Here is a 22,205-nt window from a genome sequence, read left to right as displayed (position 1 = left end):
TCAGGAGAATATAGTCAACAAACAGGGCAATATTATGAGTGCGTCCCCCAAAGCGTATCTGTCCTATATTCTCGGTTAGCCGAATGATGACTCCCGAGAGTTGCGAGGGGGCAGTCCTGTTTGGTGCCTTTCCGTAAGTGCATGGTTTGACATAGACCTCCATTGGCCTGAATTCTTGCAGTTGGGAAGGTGAAAGGGGCCATGATCCTGTCCATCATTGCAGGGCCCAGTCCTGCCTACTGGAGTACAGCCTTTAAGAAGGACCACCTAACCCTGCCAAAAGCCTTCTCTGTGTCAAGTGAGAAGAGGCATGCCAGATAGCATGGTGGCAAGACTTCTCCACTAAGTGGGTCAAACGGCAAAGATTATCTTCTCCTGTTTGTTGTGTTTAAAGCCAACATGGTCTGGGTCTATAAGACCTGGGAGGTAGAGCTCCAGCCAATTATATAAGCATACCGTTTTGCATTGGTGTTTATAAGTGCTATGAGACGGCAAGAGGCACAGAGCTAGTGGTCATTGCCTGGCTTCGGGATAAACTGAGATCTCTGCCTCAGAAGAAGCCGTGAAGTTGTTTGATAGAACCAGCAAATTCTCCTGCAATTGCAGAGGGAATTTACAATAAAAGGCTAGTAGCAAACCATCAGGACCTGGGATTTTACCAAGGGGAAGGCTCTTCAAGGCACGCCGAAGCTCCTCCAAAGTAATGGGGGCTTCACGCAGCATGTGGAGTGTCAAGTGAGTCCCATTTACAACCCACAAGATATTTGCCATTGACATCTAGAAAGGCCTCATTGCTAGCATAAAGGGCCTGGTAAATGCCTACTGTTTGGCCATTTTAGAAGTTGCCGAATCACCCAGCTTCGTCTGGATTCCGGGATGTGTGCACAAGCTTGTTGCTGCCACAGTTTTCGGCCAAGAGGTTTCTCACCTTTTTACCACCCTCATATTAATTTTGTTTGAGAGCAAGGAGGTCCCATTCTGCATTGTTATTGCACTCTGCCCTAAGCTGACACCTTAAGAGAGCCATGAGACATTTATTGCGTTGGGGTAGGCTGGCGTGATTCAGGCATTCCAAGTCCTTGATAACAACAGCCAAACCCATTTAAACCAGCTTGGCTTCTTTCAACCGGGCGTTGAGACAGTTGCGATAAAGCCCCTGAAAGTGACTTTAAATCTGCCCCAGAGAGAGTGTGCCGAGATGTCTGGGTGGGTGTTAGTCTCAGAACAGTTTGTTATCTCAGGTCGGATTTCTTCAAAATCTAACAGGTCTTGTAGAAGTTGCAGGGGAAATCACCATTGAGGGAGAAGCGATTTACGTCCTCCATTCTATTCCAAGTCAGTTCTATGTGTGCGTGGCCCGAGATCGAGATTTACTTGATGAGCAATGTGTACAGATATTACAATAAGAAATAGGTGAAGATGAAATAGTTAATGCGTGAATATGACTGATGGAAATGGGAAAAGAATGAAAAGTCCCTAGTGTCAAGGTAGGGGTTTCTCCATGCATCTACAAGGCCCACATCAGCTATACTGTGCTTAAGAGCTGCTGACATGGCACCAGTTACCTGAAACAGGGCTGTGATGTTATCCAGAGTGGGTCTCATACCAAATTAAAGTCCCCATCCAGCACCATATCTTCCTCCTCCTGAGACAGTTTATCCTTGAGCACAGACCTAAGGAAAGAATCTTGTGCCTGGTTGGGTGTATATAGATTTAGAAGAGTGAGGGGGTGTCAACCATGCTGAAGATTAAGGTCCAGGAATCAGCCCCCCCATCCCGGACCACCCGCAGAATCTTGGAGAATAAAGAGGTCAAACAGAGAATTGGATCCCCTGCTGTCTTAGAGGTTGCATATGCCTAGTGACAAATGAGGTAGACAGCGTATGCTATGTGTGAGTTGCCCTGGCGGAGGAGGTACTCGCAAGAAAATCATTTTGCCATTCTGTTGGAGGAGATGCCTTCACACCTGTTTCCTTTTTTGGGTACAAATTTAACACCGGGGATTAGGTCATTGGTGATGATTATAGGTTGGGCAAGGGTACCCAGCTTGTGTAAGCAGCCTGACATAGGAAAATTATTGGAAGGAAAAAAGTGAGTGGGGCAGAGTGGGGTGTATAGTTAATTGAGTATAGGAAACAGGAGACGGAAAGTGAGCTCAGGGCGTCATACAACTGAGACAGAGAAATGTGCACATTAGGCAAAACAGTACTAACAGCCAGGACAACCGGGACAAAACAGTAGATCCAGAATTGAAAGGGGCCAGCTCTTGGCAACACCAGCCAGACAGATGAAGTCACTCCCCAAAAGTCTGGATCAGAGGAATGGTCCAACAGCAACTGCTAGTTCAAGGTCCATGGTCCATGGCCATCAGGGCCAACAGCGTAGCACAGGGTCGCACTGGAGGGGTTGTTGTCTATATGAATGGGAAGAAGGAGGCGATGTGTATTGATGAGTGCAGCACACTGCTTGGTCAGGAGGTAGCCGTCCAGTAGTCCAACACCAAGGCTCATGGGAGAGCAGGGAGGGCAATCTGTCAGCTATGCTCCAAGCCAGCATATGGACGATTGATGTGGGGTGATGAAAGGAACCGCCAATCGTGCTGTGCAGAGAGGTGAAGGAAAGCACAGCATATCAAACTGATTCCAATGTCGAAGGGGGGGAATAGAGGGTGCTTCCAGATTACAGAGATGCTGGATAATGTCTTTCTAATTTTCACTAAACTGTAGGTCCCTGCTGTGTTTAGAGGCATTTCTGGAATATACTGTATTCGACGGAAGGCACTTGTCGGGCTGGCGTGCTGGGGGTTGATAGGCTGACCCCGCAGAGGCTGGTGGGATGCTTAGAAGGTGCTGGACTTTTTTCAGTGACCACATGAGTCTGTGTTTGCCCTAACAGTCAAAGTTGATAGTGAAGAGATGTTCCCACTGATTGCAAATATTCAGTTCCTGAAGCCTATTGGTGATGGGGCAGAAGCTCTACTTGCAGAACAAGGTGGAAGGTGCAACATCTTGAAACTGTTGCATTGTATGTCCTTTGTATACCAGATCGGCCTTCTTAAGTGAGGCTTGCAGGATGGCCTCCTTCTCGCAAAGGAATGCACCCATGTGAGGATTTCAGGAGGAGAATACGGATGCCTCAGTGTTCCTGTTACTCTATGCAACCTGTCCAGCATTGAAAGGGAGATATCTGGATCCTCCCGGATGACATACAGGAGATCTGCAGTGTATGACACAATATCAGAGACCTCCATACCTTTCAGAATGCCAGTGATACAGATAGTGTTCCATCAAATGCAATACTTGATTCATGCGCTTCTGTTGGAGGTTGATATGCTGGTCTTCAAAGCTCACCATCCCTCACCAGAAACTCTCTTGGATCTTCTTTGCGGGAAACCAACATTTGTTCCATGTTACTAATTTGATCGCCAAGCCCATCAGCATTGCATTTTATTTAACAGATGCATGATTTGAATTCAGTATTAAGGGAGCCGATCTCCACTCGAAATTATTGGAGGCAAATGTCCTTGTAAGCTTGAGTTAGGGTTGCTGATGCAGCAGCCTCAGAGGGAGGAATCCACTGTCAACAGATTTGCTTTTTGCCGCAGTGAGGTAACAGAGCCTTCCTTGGTCATGGCTCAAGATGTAGCTCTAATGGTACTGCCACGGGGCATTGCAAGGCCAAAGTAGAGAGTCAGGGGGGCTACACATCTGACCAAGGGCTCCAACCATATCAACTCCAGATGGATTATCACCACAGACAAAGAGGTAGGAGCAAGAAGCTGTGAGCATGTATTGAAGGGTGATGATATATATTGCTGGGCTAAGGCAGAATGCATGTCCTTCACCTATGGACTGGCTATTAAATATGTGCCAAAGATACAGGGCAGTAGCTCTTCGATATTGCTGCCTAGAGAACTCCAGGGTGTGGTTCCAGCCTCACCCCTTACTTTGCCAAGGGATGCAGGGCCTAACAGGTAGCGCCAAGAGGGGAATATGTGTCTAAGGCAGCAGCTCCAAAGTTGTCAGGCTCTACTGTCCCTGTAGTTCCAATGAGGTTATAGGACTGCCTCTTGTCATATGTGATGGTGTAGATCCTGGCAGCTAGGGGCATACCCAGACCCAGTGAGGTATAGGGGTGAGTCTTGGAAGTCTAGAGGTATTCCTTTCCTGAAGCACAGAACACACTTGCTGCGTTAACAACCCTTTGTAGCAGTCTCTAAAGCATAGGCCAGCATGCTGCACCTTGGACCTGGTGAGAATGTGGGCGGTAGCCGGAGCATTAGTGGGTGGGGCAAAGTCCTTCATCATACACAATCTCTCACATCTTGTGGAATGCTACAGAGAGAAACATGATATGGCCCCAAGCCGTCACAGCATTACTGCTGGAGGGTCGGTTGTAGTCTCCTCTACTACTGGGGGATGCTGGCTCAGCTAAGGGGCCACTCCTGCCTGATCTCTGGGCGGGGGTTGAGGGAAACTGCAGAAGATCACTTTGGTGGATGGTAGTCATTTATTCCCCCACAGACCTTCAAACCCTGTGCTCCTTCCCAGTAAGGACCGGGATTCAGTCTCAGGTTAACCACAGATCCCAGCACCAGGGCCCAGCTCCCAGCGCACAGCTCTGTGTTAGGCACTAGGGGTTGGTGACAGTTTGCACAGCAGATCCAGGACCCCTAGCTCCCCGTGTACTCAGCGGGGCCTTTTTCACAGTAGCAGGGCCCACATCTTTCTGACCATGCACCACCACAAGTGCCAGACAGGCCCCATTCCGTGCAGCATCACCTCCAAGGGCTGTCAAGATTAGGGAGCGCTTGTGTCTGCCACAGGGCATAACGCAGCACAGCTCAGGGTCTCAGCCAGATTTGGGCCTTCACGGTGAGTTGCCAGATCTGGGTTGCCTGCAAGGTGGTACGCAGCTAATCCCCAGCCCCCTCCACCTCTTGTTGACCAGAGGGCAAGAAGATATCTTCCACTCTCCAACTCTGAGTCCCCGGTGCCTATGCACCCTCTGGGCTCTAAGCTGTAAAGAGCTGTGGTTTCCATGGGTCTGGGACCCAGTTAAGATGGTGGCAGTGCTGTGTACACTTGTACCCTACAGCAGGGCCACAGCACCAGGCTGACTCTCCCACTGGCGATAAGGTCCCCAGAGGCCACAGGAGTGCTCAGGCCACCAGTCTGTAACTAGATAAGTAGGGTTTTGGCCCTGTTGAGTGGATTGTGGCAGGAAAGGCCTCGTAGTCCAGAGCTCAAGGGAAACACGTCTAACACCATGTTGAGTCAAGCCATGCCCCTGATCTGATCTTATTTTTCAGTGAAAACCATGCAATTAACAAATATCTGCCAAGCATATTTGCCATTAGATTAGCTGACTATATTTTAAGCAGTAGAGGAAAATCATTTACCTTAGTACAAATGGTGACATGCCACCAGTAATTGGTTGTTCAAGATTAATTAGATCAAGGTCAAGTACATCTAATGGGTGTGATAAACTGACACTACAGGGCCAGAATTAAACAGAGAATTCAGCCTGTTTACAACACCTGACAGAACTTCTGAAAGGAACTATAAACTCAACATTTGCAGGTTTAGTTGAGTTGAAATTTGATGTAGTTTCTAAATATCTATGTCATAAATACTTTACGGATGAAGCAAATGTAGAATTTATTATATGCAGTGCTACTAGGAATCCTTGGCCTTGGCCAATCATTTAGGGTCAGAAGGCAGTCTATTATTGGATAATTATGCAGCCTTTGTATAATTCTTTGAGGAAACCTTTGATTGCTGTGATCAGAAATATGATGCTGAAGAAAAAATTGTTCAATTTCAGCATGGATATCTTGATCTGTAATCATAGGTTGCCAGAGTTAAGGTAACCATAAGTGAAACTGGTGGGACAGAGTCTACCTTGTTTACAACATTTGGAAGAGAAGTGTAGAAAGAAATTAAAGACAGGATTTACTGTGTTCCATGACAATTCTCTTTCCAAGATATTTTTAGTCAGGCAACAAGTAAATAAATGAAATGTGTAAGGTTACAAAAATGACTTTTGGATCTCCTACAATAATGTTTCAATGTAAAGCACTGAATCCAAAGAACCAATGGGATGACAAAACATTAATCATAAGAGGGGCAGCAAAATCATTGCTGAAAGTTATAGGCCTGTTATATAAATGCAAATCGCAAACCATTTGCAATTTGTTATACAAGCATAACAGAGACCTTCTTTGATGCATTGAGTTTGAAAATGTAGGTATGCTATAATTGTATAGCAATCTGACTATTTACCTATTTCCCACTTTCTATTTGCTTTTTGTCTTAGTTAAATTGTGAAACTCAAAATACACACAATTTCACAATTTGTGAATGGACAAAAAAACAACAAGTTGCATATATAATTTAACAGTATTTGCACCAAGTGGTGACCAGACACTTAGGCCCCGATAACGATGCTGATTGGATGTGAGTCCGACCGGCATCGTCTCAGAATGGAAATCGACCGGCTATTAGTCGGTGGTTCCATCTGACAAAGTAGGATGCGACCGCCCGTGAGGCCATCACAAACATGAATTTTTCCATTGCAGCTTGTGCTGCCGGAAGAGGGCTGCAGCACAAGCAGCATTGGTAAAATTGATGTTTGCAAACATCCATGGACGGTGTGCTATTCACATGTGGTGCCTGGCACATGGGTATGGATGATTGGGGGGTACCAGAGGTTCTCCTGAGGCCTCATAGCAGATGCTGCAGAGGGACAGGGGCCCTTCTAGGGGCCTCCACATTCTGATTCTGACAGCCTTCAATGACGTATGTACCGCATTGAAAAGCTGTGTGTAAGGGACATCATAAACCCTATTGTAGGGTATTACATTTTGACCAATGGTTGGACAGGCTTCTTGAGCCCGTCAGAAGCATTTGTTGGTCCCTCCGCCTACTGCCTACAAATGCCACAAATCTTAATGAGGTGGTCGGACTGCGGCACTAGATGTCAGTAGGACTGCAACCGATGGCCTGTTGGTTGCGATCTGACCAACATCATAATGAGGTCCTTAGTATGAAAGCTCACTCATATAACATTAAAATCATAAACTGTAAACTATGGTGAGATGGATGCACATTCTAGTACTCCAGCAGAGGAGGAGTAACAACAGGCGCCACCGGGAACTCCGGCACACCGCACATATGGCAGTTGTGCAGGTCCCCGGGACGCGTCTCCTGTGGGGGGCGAAATCAGCCAAGGCTGAAGGCACGTCTGGCACCCGCCCCACGGGAAGTCATTAGACGAGTGGGAGAATGCCCCTGAAATGTAAGAAGCACTTCAGGGGCAAAGTAGGAAGATCAGGTCCCGGATCCTGCCGGGACCTGTTCCAACCCGATTTTGGGCAAAAGCCCCATTAAAAAGAAGCGCAGAGCGGCAGCAAGGTCTTTTACTCACCGCTCTGCCTTGGGGAAGATCTGCACCCCTCCGTCCATGCGCCCGGAGGTCACCATAGTAGCACCTTTTGTTTCTCTTCCCCTACAGGGTATTTCTTAAGGCTTTCTTTGCTGGATTCCAGCGTGAGGAGCGGCAATAGGCACCAACAGCTTTGGGCACTCTCCCTTTCCTCCCTGGTTGACCTGCACTGCACCAAAGCACGCATGTTAGAGTGCATACTCACCTGCCCCACTTGATTGGACTTGTGGGAGTGGCTCTGGCTGTAGGGGTGCTTGCGGTCAACAAGGTTTTTTGGACTGTCACTTGTTCTGGAAGGGAGGTAAGGGTTTGGGCAGCGACCAAAGTGCCCAAAGTAGTTAGACCCCAGGTTACATTTAGGAGGACCCCTTTTCCTTTGCAAATGCAGGGCTAAATATTTTTTAAGGACAGGCAGTGGTCCCAGGGAAAAAAAATAAATGAAAACGTTTCAATTAAATTTTTTTAAATACATCCCCTTTTCCTTTATTTAAAAGCAGTCCCAGAAATGGTGTTCTGCTGAGCGCAGCAGGCCACTATACCTGGGAGGGCCTGCCATCCCTAATGGGATCGCAAATTGTGAGAGGCTCATTAATATTCATGAGCCTCTCAATTTGCCACCCCATTGGGAAGCACTAAGAGTGTGAAATACACTGTTGTACATCAGAAATAGCGCCTCTCAAATTGTGAGTCGCAAATAACTATTTCCACGCTTGTACATCTGGCCCTAAATGTGATGTTTAAGGCTAGGCATTACCCAGGAGTATTCAATCATGCATTTGATACATTGTCTCATTTCAAGATTCAGGTTTTTAGGTCCTACCACCCAGGAGCAGCGGTCAGTCCAATGCCTTGTCCAGAGCCTCGGTGGCAACTTGGTGCCCCAACCTATCGGACATCGTGGCAGCTAGCCTAGCACCCAGGACTAGGCGGGCCTATGAGGGGGCTTTTAACACTTACTGCAATTTTCTAGGAGATACAGGGAGGGGGCATGGCATGAGCCAACGTCTGTACTATAATTTGTGAAGGAATTGAGGGATTGGGGCGTTCGGTGGCTACATGGTGGCAGTAGCCTTCTTTGAAAAGATGAAAGGCCATAGGGATCCCATGGGCCCTTTAGTAGTACAGAGCGCAATGAAAAGGTGGCAACGCCTGCAATGTCCCCAGCCGAGATCCGGCACCCATTACCATGTAGGTATTTTCAGCCCTCATGGAGGCAGTAAAAACAGTAGGTAGACCCATGGGGGAGGTCCAGCTCTTCAGATCTGCTTTTTTCCTCGCCTTCCATGGTGCCTTCAGGGGGGGAACTGGTGGAGCGGAACAAGCATGATTGGCAGGGTGGGATGCAATTTACAGATGTGCACCTGCAGGGAGGGTCAGTATCCTTATCAATTCCCAAGTCCAAGACTGACCAGAACGGGAGGGGGGTCATGTTATTCTGCACAAAGCTCAAGGGAGCGCATGCTGTCCGGTAGGCAACCTAGGGGCATTTTAGATACAATGTTTGATGAATACATTGTTCATGTTTGTTATCCGCATCCCTCAGCTGAATTAGGAACCAAAAAAGAGGCTTTCTATTCTATTAAAATTTTTCCCAAATAAAATTGAATGTATGGATGGGCCACATATAAGAATCATTTGTCCTCTATCAGAATCAGAATAGATCAATTGTATTAAGAATGTACCACTCTCTAAATATCCAGGGGCCCGATTCACAGAACTAACTTAAGACAAAATCCTAAACGTACTACCATTTTGGTATTCACAGAAGGCACTTACTCATTTCGGTATTCACAGAAGTTAGGACTCCTAAGTTTAGGACTCCTAAATGCCTTCTGTGAATACCGAAAGTCTTAAAATTAGGATTTTTCTCAGTTTAGTACTAGTATAGTTAGGAATCCTAACTTTAGGACTCCTAAATGCCTTCTGTGAATACCGAAAGTCTTAAAATTAGGATTTTTCTCAATTTAGTAGTCCTAAGTTTAGGACTCCTAAGTTTAGGACTCCTAAATGACTTCTGTGAATACCGAAAGTCTTAAAATTAGGATTTTTCTCAGTTTAGTAGTAGTATAGTTAGGACTCCTAACTTTAGGACTCCTAAATGCCTTCTGTGAATACCGAAAGTCTTAAAATTAGTATTTTTCTCAATTTAGTAGTCCTAAATTTAGGACTCCTAAATGTCTCGTGTGAATACCGAAAGTCTTAAACTTAGGATTTTTCTCAGTTTAGGAGTCCTAAGGTTAGGACTCCTAAATTTACAACTACTAAACTGAGAAAAAACCTATTTTTAAGGCTTTCGGTATTCACGGAAGCCATTTAGGAGTCCTAAAGTTAGGAGTCCTAAACTTAGGACTACTAAATTGAAAGAAATCCGGAGTTCACCACCCAGACTTAATTTTAAGATGGATTTTTCAGAGTAGTTTGACTTTGATTTATTCTAACTGGACATGGCATATGTGTAATAGACATATACCTAATACTAGATCCCTCTTTATTTACATGTTGGCCTATATTGGATCTATTAGGTACATTAGGTGGTTGTGTTTCTTCAAGGGTATATTTCATTTGCGATTTCTGGCTACTATTCCTGTAATATTTTTCAGATACCAGATTGAATTATGTTATTGCACTCAGAGATGGTTTCATTCATTTTGTTAATAATTCAACTAAACCCACAAGTGTCTTTATGTTGTTTGTATTGAATTGAAAAATGAAAGCATACAAATCTGATGCACAGGGCCCCTATTGGTATGTTTTTTTAACTAATGTAGATCTTGCTTGCATAGAGGGCCTGCCCTATGTCAGGACAGGCAGCTGTCCAGATGTACATCAAGCACTTTCTAAAGGGAATATATTAACAACATTAGATGTATCAAACTCACTTACTAAAGGCTCATTACTGATCTTCTATGTCTATGTTTCTTTTGCTGTATGTGTATTTGTGATCTGGGAAGGTGGATCAATTTTGGGAAATGTGACATTTATGAATAGTGTTTTTAAGTGTTATTGGTAAAACACATAAATAGTTTTCCCATTATAATATTGAAATGCATTCTATTTTCAATCGTAAATTTAAAATAAATAATATTATATATCTTATGAGTGTTTCTTTTATCTATCCCCAAATTAATTTTGACCAAAACGCATGCCTAGGTCATATTCGGAAATAAAATGTTACTTTCAATTGACACTTTGAGCTTTCTTTTGCTTCTTTCCCTAAAAATGAAAAAATACATATCTAGTCAAAAAATTCTCGTCTTTTTGTTTATCACGTTGGTATGTAAATGTTATTGTGGTGTGTTCATTTGGTACTGCTTGACCCTAGCACACACTCTTGCCTATTCTTTTGATATCAGTGATTCTCTTAAGAACTGCATTTGTGACATAACAGGATTATGCTTAGTAAGGGAAGCAGTTGCTAAAAAATAATTCTATTTCTAATAGCATGTAATTATTGACCTAACCATACTGTACTGTTCAAATAATATCTGCCACATAATCTTACGAAAACCAGTAGGCCTGGTTGTACCAAAAAATGCTAGTCATCCCTACTGATTTTGACAATTCGTTTTATGGTATGCAGTACCACTACTGTTTTTAGCCCACAATATGCCTATAGTATGTATTATCCCTCCATATTAAATAATGTTTTCTCAACAAAATAATGCATGTAACTGACCGTAGTGTGAAATGATGTATGCAGACCAAAGACTATTTGATATTACATGCTTTGTTATAAAACAAATGTAGAGATCCCTTTATTCCTACATCACTAAAACAGTCACAGATTGCACCAATGAAAAGATAACAGGAAAGATGTGTAAAAGCCAATTACTACGGTGACCTACAGACTCAAGATGTGTCTGATCTTGATATTTGTCATGAAAATGAGTGAGGGTGGTATCTTTGTACTGTAATTTGTAATACTGTGCAGTTGTAGTACTATCTTTACCAGTACATTTACTTTATATCCTCCTATTTGCTGGATCTCTGTAGGCATGTATGATTCTTATTATAAAGTCCATCATAACTTATTTTGGCTCTACATTATGAATCCATTTTTCTAATTTAAAAAACCTATAAACAAAACTGGCTTTACTGTGAACTAATTCCAAGTGTGGAACTACAATTTGCAGGAGGGGGGCCCAACAAAGAGAAATTAGGAAAATCACCAAAATAACCATCTAGCACAAATTGGCATATCTATATTCTCCAACTTTTAATTTTAGAGATGCTAAATTACAAACTTATAATATTCTTACCTCCGTTCACCCACATCAAGGAAAAATCTGTGAATAGAAAGCACAAGAAATCCTGTCAGTTCATCAATGGCAAGTCAGTGAGGCTGTACATGGAATGCGTTAACATGATATTGAGATTATGAGAGCAATACACCATGAAATTTACACCAATTATTTCATGCACTCAAGGTATATTTTATGAAGGGTGCGAGTGTGGTATGATTTTCCCCACAGATTGACCCGCTGTTTTAATGAACCTGCAGTGGGTAAAGCAAGTTGTGGTATTCAGACAGTACAGTGAACAGGATTTTTCTTTCTGAGCAGTCCTGTCTAAAATAATGCACTAACCTGAATTACTACAGGCTAAATTAATTCAATAAAGATGGCACATACATACAACAACTAGGCTCTGCACAGAGACAGCACAGCCCATCATGTTACAGCAAGGAAAATGTCATATGTAAAATATTGTTATAGAAAATATTATAGGGATATGTATGCATGTTTGTCCTGAAATGAGGACGATATCAGCAGTAATGAATTCGATTATATTATATGTATGTATAGAGGCATAAAATTACCTATAGTACAATATTTAATTCAATTTGAATGTAACCTAGTATCTATCTATCTATCTATCTATCTATCTATCTATCTATCTATCTATCTATCTATCTATCTATCTATCTATCTATCTATCTATCTATCTATCTATCTATCTATCTATCTATCTATCTATCTATCTATCTATCTATCTATCTATCTATCTATCTATCTATCTATCTATCTATCTATCTATCTATCTATCTAAAAAACTAGAGGTTAAAGTAACATTATAGTTAGCTATAAAAACAGGCTCTGTTTTTGCATTTTTTAGAAATTCACTGAAAAATGACAAAAGTAACATTATCGTTAGGTGAATTCGTAGCTGGTAACATTAATATTTGGAACAAATAAATACACAGATAATCACCAGTAATAGTTAGTAGCGCCCATCCCACATTGGTGTTGTTTTTTAATGAAAGGGGAGAGGTGCACTTTCCCCCCTGCCCGAGCTGTTATCAGCCCCTGGGACCACATCGCCAGAGGTATTTATTTAAATATAGGGGAGGGGCCTAATATGCTCTGGGTCCCCATCCTCCAGGATCACCCTTTTGAATAAAAATGACAGGGTGTGTGGGACTACCCTCCCCAGATAATTTTAGCCTGAGGGGACCCCAACTGCCGGGGTCCTGCAGTATTGTTAGGGGAAGGGGGCATTCAGCCCCCCCAGTCAATTTCAGCCTGGGGGCCCCACTCCCCAGGGCCCAACACTCTTTGAACAGGGAGGAGCAAGCGGGTGACCTACTGGGCCGATTTCAGTTCCTGTGACCTCAAACCTGAGGCCCACCACCAATTCAAAGGTGGGGCATGGAGCCCTCCTCGGCCTGATTTCAACCCCGGGGACCCAATCCCCTTGGCCAGGTAAATTAAATGTTGGTGCCCACCCACATATTTCAGGAGCTGGCATGGCTCCCACACCATGGGAGCAGGTGATAATGCTGCTCCCTCCAGGCGGGAGCAATAATTAGATCTGTTTCTCTGCTAACATTACTGCAGGCAAAGAAACAAATCTGAAGACAGCTCCCAGTTAGTGGGAGCATTTTTAAGCTCCCTCCAGTTGGGAGCACTCTTCATGTTTGTTACTGCTTGGCAAGTGAGTTAAAAATGTTCCTACCGAACAAGAACCAATATTAGTTTCACTGCCCACATTGGTGCAGGCAGGGAAAACACAATGGCCCCGGGTGGCTCAAGGAGGGGGGGGCTCTCACTTAAAGGAATTAGCCCAAGAGAGTCCCACTCCATTGCACTGTTGGACCTGACCCTGTAGAGGCTCATCTAAGGGGGCTGCAAGGCTCCCTCTTCCAACAAAAATCCATGTAGGCCCTTGGTGTGGATTCCCCAAGGCATTTAATGGACCAGTGTAGGGCGCCACAGCCCACTGGGTTTCTTGTCTAAACATAGCACCAGTGGTAGACTGTCTTGGGTGTATACTAACTAAATACGGCCTGGCCGCCATTTTTTTTAATTGCAGACTCATTGCATTTTTTGTCGTTTTTCTTTTTGCCTCGGGGGGGGGTCCCTCTCCTGCAGTATGGCCCAAGGCAAATAAAGCCCCCTGGGACAATCAGAAAGCTCTATTTCTTTAATTGACTCTCCCACAAGCTCAACAGTTCAATTTTCTATATTGCTTTCACTTTTATTTTCTCTAAAACTATGTAATAGAGTTACACTAATTCTGCAGATCAAGATCTACCTTACTGCCAAATTAGGTGAAATTACATTCAGCAGTTGTTTCTGTAACCTATCCTAAAGAAGTCAATGGAAAATATTTGGGAATTTTGCATTTAGGGTCCCCCTTTTTTCTCGGATCCTGCTTGATGGGCACTTGCCTTGCACACACTTGTTAAAACTTATCACCTTTTTGGAAAGTTTTGTAGAAATTCTTGAATTTGTGCAAAAGTAGCAACACAACAAAAAAAAAATCAATAGAAAAGTGATCATAACGATAAGTAGCTAATAACTAGACACCTAGGGAACTCAAGGGGGTGTGGCTCTACTGGGTCTTCTAAAGTTTTCCTTTGAAGAATCAACTGCAAAACTTACATTTAGCTAAAAAATCACATCAGAAATGTGAGGAAAACTTTTATTTTTTTAGCTAGCATTTTAGGAGCTGGAAGGAGGCTGAAAGCATGAATAATCGAAAAAATTGGCTATTTCCCAGTAATAATCTGAAAGTTTGTTGACAAATATGCTTTTCTGATAAAAGTCAGCCTGTTACAAACAGACACTTTCTTCTGTAGCACTATTTCCCATTTATCCCCCCAAAAACTAATTTAGCTGTATTTTGGCTAATTTCCCCCCTCCAGGGATTCCACAAACCCTGGAAACCTTTAGAATCACCAGGATGTTGGAAAAGAAGACGCAGATTTGGTGTGAATACCTTATGTGGACAAACAATTATCGGAACCTAAGACCAAACTACCCTAAATAGCCCAAAAAAGGCTTGGCATAGGGGTGAGGCCTGGCAGCAAAAGGGTTAAAACATCCTGAAGTATTCTGATTCAGCAGAGTCAAAGCAATCTTTTGTTTGCTAAGTTCACCATCATGCAACCAGCTAGGATTCAATAGTGTGTCGCTGATACTACAAATACCCATTTTCAAACTACCAAGCAATATGATTGCTAAAATTACTGTCAATTATAACCTATTAGGCAAGCAGTGAATGCTAGAGCAGCATATTTAGCTCTCCATTGGCTGTCATCCATATGGACCATGTAATGCGTAATACATAACATGATGCATAACAAGACCTTTCATTGTTACCCCTATATTGGTTTTGTTGCAATACTTATTGTGGACATTCTTATTGTCAGACCTCATGATCATACCTATATTAAAAAGTACCATCTCCACAGTTTTACATATTCTCATTGCACGGCAAATACTTTCTTTTCTTGTATATGCATATGTGCTGATCCTTACATTAATCACAATATTATGCCAAAGTGAAGAATATACTATATACAAATGTTTTCTACACAGCTACACATATCACCATTGTCTGCTAAACACTACCATTTATTATGTGTGCATGTGTATTGAAACTAACAAAAGGCATAGCATTATAATCAAGTGTGCAATACTACACACAGTAATCATTTTATTACGTTGCAGCTATAATATTGAGTGTCCCAATCTGTGCCATTGCTTAACACACTCTGACCCACGTGACATGGTGTGTTTAAGAACTAATCATGAACATTTCTGATACAAATTCTGCACTCTACTAGCTCTCCCTCCACAATATTGTGCCCGAATTGGCAATAATTTCATATTTCTACATGTCTACAGACTCCTGTGTTTCATTCATGTATATAAGTTGATAGACTGCTTAAAGTCATTCATGCTCATTCCGGACATATTTAATATTCCATAACCCTTTACACAATTTCCCAACAAAGGAGATTCAATGAAAAAAGGAAGAATCTAAAAAAAAGAGAAGAAGATAAATTATAGAAAAAGATATCTCAGCTCTTTTGTTTTTTCAGCCCCATGGCCGCCTTGCCAGGATGGCTAGAGGCGGGGCTCGGCCCTGCCCCATTTACATTTCAAAAGATTCACCTCCAGCACACAAAGGAACCTGAGACTAGCCTCTTGTCACCTCAGACTTTTTGAAGCATTGACAGAGGAAGGGAAGAACTTTAAAGACCACACACATAGGGAATCCATCCACCTCAAAATTTGACACCAGGTATGAATAATGGACTTCCTGAGCCACTCATCAGTACACTCCTGGAGTTCTGTGGCCTTTTCTGTAATACCAAAGGGCCTCGTGATGGTAAAAGCAGATGTGCACATCTACTGCACTTATTAGCAATTAGTGTAACATATATCCGGGGGTCTTTTCATATCCCCTCCTTCATATACCAATAATTGCTATCAAACAGTTGTACAAAAGACAGATTAAATACAAACAGAGCTCCTTTGTATCCTCCATAATATCCTCATCTTTTTCTTAGCACTTGAAAACCCCTTATCTTAAAAAGTATGCTGCTGGCTCCAACACCTCATTATATGTTTTAGAATTTATGTGTACTCACCAAGGACGAGGAGGAGAAAGAAGAACTGAGTTTTCATCATCATGAAATTCTGCTGCTTTGGTGGATCACAGGAAGAAATCTGAATCTCAAGCAAATAGAGAAAGTTTAATAGTTCAATTGATCACCTTTTCTAGTATTGAATGAAATTAGTTTTAAAGTTCATACACAGCCTTAGACATTAACTCATTTGACCAATAACATGTGTGAAGAACATTATGAACAGTAATTAACAGAAATGTATCCAGTGGTTCTTAACCTGTAGTCCATGGACAACTGGGGACTGACCATGACACTTGTCCCAAGGTTTCCGGGACTGGTTAATATAAACAGATTACTGAAGTGTTACCCATTACAAAAATAGTAGTAAGCGAAAGATACAACCAGCACTGAGACCTCCTACCAAGTGTGGTCCGTAATAAGAAAAATGTTCAGTGTGCTACCACAGAGTGAAGTTCAATATAAATATGAACATCGCATATGTATTAAAGCAACATACAGCACACATTGGACATGTATCTAATACAGTGCAAAATACATCAAGATACAGCCTCAAGATACAATTATCCAAGCACAACCAGCACAGCCAACATGTGTTTCATCTTTGACTAAGACTTCCTAAGGGCTACTGACGTATGGCAACAAAGGCTACCTGAATGCAGTCTACTCATCCACAAAATGTGTTGTGTAAAATCATTAATCCTCTCTATGGTTACCAGTCAATAACAATGAGCGTATAGTCAGGCAATGGTCCACGGTGATATGCAAATCAGATGAGATCAGTAAAAGGTACAACTGGTACTTACCCCCTGTAAAGGGGTGGTATCCTCAATCTCAAGATCCACGATCAGGACACATAAATGCAGGGAACTGTAGGTGGTAGATACCTTTCGTACTTTTACTGATTGCATCCAATTTGCATTTCACCTTGGGACATTTTGATACAAGACATCTGCCATGTTTATGAAGGAGGATTCCACCCTCTAATCTCTAAATCAGGCCCTTCAGGTCTTGATATCTTTCTAAAGATTATTATAAAAGACCTAGCATGGACTATTTCCTTAGTACCAAAGTGTCAATCTTTTATTAATGTTAACTCATGTTTTTCCACTTGACAATTACATATTCAGGAATGACAGTAGTGGAGATCAGTATGCCCACTTCTGTAACCACTTTAAAGCATGTGTACACATTGTTGTTGAACACCTATAAGAAATCTGGCCTATAGACCATACTAAGTTGCCATACCTAAATTGTACCACTTGTTTACATAGCATCTTTAGTTTCCAGAAGATCCCTATCATCTGCACCCCCTCAAAGTTCAATCTTATCTCCTGTTCTCTTCAACCACCTACATGGATCTCTTTGGGAGACTACTTGTCAATGGATGCATTTAAATTCCCCTATATGCTGAATGAAATGTGATAGTCTCTGCTGCTCCAGACATCCAGTTCTCAATCTTTGCCGGCATTTCATCTAGACTTGGTTGCCAAGCACCAACCTAAAGGTCAGTTCCACAAATATAGAATCCCAACAACAAGCGAAAACCTTGCTCAATATTATGAACCTGAAATTTTACCTAATGCTAAGTCACTTGGATTCACCCTACATATAGACCCGATCTTCAAGACTCACATCAGCAAGAAAATCAAGAGGGCATGCTACAAACTATCTACACTAAAGAAAGTAAAACCATTCTTTCAATAAATCAACTCTGTACAAATAATGAAATCAAATTATGGGTATCCCACATGCCACAGGATGCCTCATTAAGGGTCTACAGAAACATGACCACTCTGAATAAATGATTCTGACTCCCTTGGATGGACCACACATCGTGAAAACCATCTACATTTCCTCAACACTTTCAGGACCTGTACACTGACATATCTGGCTGACAAGCTCCCAGCCTCTGTTGGTTTTAGAACATCTGCAGCCAGTTAACGGATACAGGAAACTGGAAAGAAAGAACAATCTTTCTCCATCTATGCATAAAAAATGTGAAATGACATCCACATCTACCACGATTGTCTCAACCCTGAACGAGTTTGGGGAAAGTTTAGAGAGTCATATCTTCAACGTTTACTATAGTACAATGCATTGACAGTCCTCTTTAATTCATAGAAACTGGCTAGCCCTCCAACAACACATAATCTTTGACTTCGATCCTGTTCCCTGCTCCTGTCAATTTCAGCTAGGTTTGTGCTATACAGATACAACATACATATGTGTGCTTTATGGGCAGTGCTAAATCCTCACTAATCATACACAAACGATTCCCCTTAACTTAGAATATAAAGTTGCCAAGCTCAACCTGTCAGAGGATTTATAAGTACCAGACTCCCTATCTGACAATATTCTTAAACTGAAGCTGAACAACTTTTTTGTTCACCTCTTTTCTGCACTAATCTCTTGCCACATCTCTTTCATCTCAGTCTTTTGTAATGTATGAATTGACATATCGAGCAACAGCAATAGAGTTGTCTGCAATACATTGTATGTCTATATTTGTATTCCACATTTTCAGAATGACTGCATTGTAATCAATAAAGTATTTCAAAGCCTCTATTCTTCTCAGATTGTATCTGTTTTTCAGTGACTTCCATGTTACTGTATGTCTCACTGCAGACAAAAAGCTGTTGACTATTACTTGTGAAATAACGGACATGGTGATCCAAAACAACATTTTGTGTATTATTTTTCTTTAGATCTTGTAATTTGGACAGCAGTATTTCCCTTATCTATGTGTTTGAAAGCAGGAAACTTGTTTCTCAGACCTTTATCAGTAGTGTGTTTCAGGGTGGTGCACATGAAAGAGAACACACACTCATCACTGTGTGTTTCAAATTTTGGAGCATTGTTTAACAGCCTGTGAATATGAGGAGCACCTCTTGCTTGATACTCTTTACACCCAAAATAATCAGTTAAGTCTCCAAGAGGAAAACTACTTTTGTTGCACATAAAAGACAGCATGGAATAAAATCTATGGTTAAATATCTTCAAATATTAGCAGGACCCAAAGAGCAAAGAGCAAAGTTCTCTTTCAATCTTTACATTAACGTCCTCAATATTTGTATTTGCCTCTCTCAAAAACTCAAGCCGATCATCAAAAACATACATACTCAGCTCAACCAATTGTAAGAAACCAAGTAGGTGCTTCTAGGTTCCTCAACATGCATTTGAGTTCTTCATGATGATGATACCAATATTGATTTGTACACTGTTAGTATGCCATCAAATCCATTAAGTTATATTTCAAGTTTTCATCTTTATCAACAAAATCTTAAAGATTTACTCCTGTCTTCAATATATGATTCACAGCATAGGAAAGTCCAGACAAGTCACTCTCAAACAGAAGATGAAATAGTATAATCGTGTGTAGTGGTATTCAGCCGCAGGTATCTGTACTGGGCGGTCATCTTAGCACCCACCTACTCCAGTGGGTAACAGTTGCTGGAAACAAAAACCTCTAAGATTTTTTCCCAGACACTTAAGGGACTCACTTTTGCTCGCTTCATTTGTAATAATTCAAGAGCATCACCAATTACCACATTAGAATGCAGAGGGTGGATGCTATAGTGTTCATAAAATTTCTTCAAATCTAGATCTATCTACTTTTTCAATCTGTCCACATGATGGTAAGGTACGGTACTCAATGCAAATTTGATTCTCAGCAACAGCAGCATTTCTATAGTAAATATTATTTTGAACAAGGTATAATGTTTTCTTTTTTATTTTTATAAACTTATACTAAGTCTTGCTAGATTTTTCTCTTCCCTTCAGTTCCAACAATCTTTTTAAAATTCAAAGGTGAATGCACAACTCTTCCTTTGAATCCTCTCTGAAGCTCAGTTGGAGGAAATTTCCCTGTATTTGGCTTCATATGAACTATTTCTGGAAAAGGTTGTATGAGTTGTGCAATAATGTATTCATACATATTTAATGCTTTAAGCTCTTATGGAATAAATACCAATTCTACCTCTAGCTGGCATTTCATTGTTCTCAAATGTATCATAACAGTACTGACAGATAATCTGCTGTGTGGACAAATCCAATGTTTCCTCAACAAATAAATATACACCAAATGTGTGCACTTATCTATTTCACTTTTAAAATATAGAGCTACATTCTGAGTTTGCATTTCGTAGTGAGTGCATTGATAACAAATACAAACATAGTTTGTTTTTTCTGAGGAAACTTTGTTAAACTTTGTAATGGCTTGAGCAATGTTTTCATCTGTAATTTCTATATCTTGTTCTTCTACACCTCCAACAAGCAACTCTTCTTTTTCCTAGACTCTTTTAGACCGAACAACTGAAAAGGAATATCTTTGCAAACTTACTCTACCTCTGCTAATGTCCCATATAATAAAGTTCTATTCATCTCTCCTAAACATAAAGCAGGAGTTTTTACATGGTAAAGTTGTTAACCGAAGTTCATCATTGGAGTGGTGAACAGCTAACATCCTGGAATGATGAAACATGCTTCTACAAACTTTCCTTAAAAGATATGCCAGTGAATGTCACTGTAAAGTACTATATTTCCTAACTTTGCATGAATCTAATCCTTTCAAAATATAATTATCTTTTTCAGACCTCTAATTGGAAAGTCACGTATGAAATTTTGTAATAAATCAATTGATTCCTGACAAATACTGCAAACACTACTACAATTCCATTTGTATACTAGGGCCTGTCTAAACCTCTCTTGCACCTCTTCAGCTATCACTTCCTCTACATTCCTAGGAATCATCTCCTCTTCTGCAACAGTAGTACCATAATTTACTTCATAACAATAACCAGTTAAATCAACAGCATGCACTAGTGTATTCTCTTCGAAATAACTTTCCCTATTGAAATAAGGTTCTGTATTAGACATGTTTCCATTCACCTTCACACATTTTGTAAAATGTAGTTCTAATAATAAGACTTTTTCTAACATTTCTTTTCTTCATAAACAACACTGTTTTGTCTAGTGTCCTCATTGTATGCAATATTAATATACTTTACTCTTCAAAGCAAATAATTTCTCAACAATACTCTCAATATGTTGCATTTTCTTAAATGCATCACTACTCCTCTAATATTTCTTCATCCTTTTCAGCAAATGTTATATTACCCTAGTGAGAAACATTTTAGTTTTTAACTCCCTAAATAGTTTCTGTCTCCATGACAAGCTCTTTGATTTCTTGGAACATTTCCTGCTTTTTTCCACTTGATGTGCAAATTCCATTTTTTTGATAAGATTGTACTTGCATTCTTCATTTTTTGACATATTTCTTTCAGAAACTGCTTAGTAAAACATTAAGGTCAATATTAAATCCTCTAATGATTAATTCACTAAGTAACAAATTTACTCAAAAAATATGACATATTAAGAGAGGGTGTAAGAGTATCTGCATAGGTATATGAATGAGTGTGACACTGTGTATGTATGCAAGAGAGTCTGACAGTCTATGGATGGGTATGTGAGAGGGTTCAAGAGTCTGTGCATGGGTATGTGTATCGATATAAGCGTCTCTACATGAGTATGTCAAAATGTGTGAGGGTCACTGTATGACTATGTGAATGGTTGTGACACTGTGTATATGGCTATGTGAGAGGCTCTATAGGTCTATGTATGGATATGTTAGAAGGTGTGAGAGTCTTTATATGAATATGCTAATAGATATAAGGCAGTGATGGCTGGCACGAATCTGGGATGGCAGGGCGGGGGAGAGGGAGTAAGGGAATGTAAAAAAAGAAAAATACCCTCATCTTCTTGTCACTCTGTCCCACATTGTCTCTCCTCTGTCGGCCGAACAGGAAGCAGCCAGGCTCTATTGTGCCAATTACAACGCTGCAATACAGCATTGAGATTGGTCTGTGCTTTGTAATTCAGC

At 41.3% G+C, this 22,205-nt stretch overlaps 1 protein-coding gene across 1 annotated transcript in view; it reads right to left on the bottom strand.

Moving 5' to 3' along the window:
* LOC146809194 (mucin-5B-like) overlaps positions 1–22,205 on the bottom strand; it is a 65,138-nt gene that overhangs the window by 9,953 nt on the left and 32,980 nt on the right. The window contains exons 2-3 of the mRNA XM_085616018.1: positions 16,328–16,406; positions 11,706–11,732 (exon numbers count right to left, since the gene is read on the bottom strand). Coding sequence (XP_085472144.1) covers positions 11,706–11,732; positions 16,328–16,370 — 70 coding nt within the window. The 5' untranslated portion in view covers positions 16,371–16,406. The remainder of the gene's footprint in view (positions 1–11,705; positions 11,733–16,327; positions 16,407–22,205) is intronic.

Source organism: Triturus cristatus, chromosome 7 (assembly GCF_964204655.1).
Source record: "Triturus cristatus chromosome 7, aTriCri1.1, whole genome shotgun sequence".
NCBI lineage: Eukaryota > Metazoa > Chordata > Amphibia > Caudata > Salamandridae > Triturus > Triturus cristatus.
The sequence above is the reverse complement of the archived record's forward strand: the minus strand, read 5'-3'. Positions and strand labels throughout refer to the sequence as shown.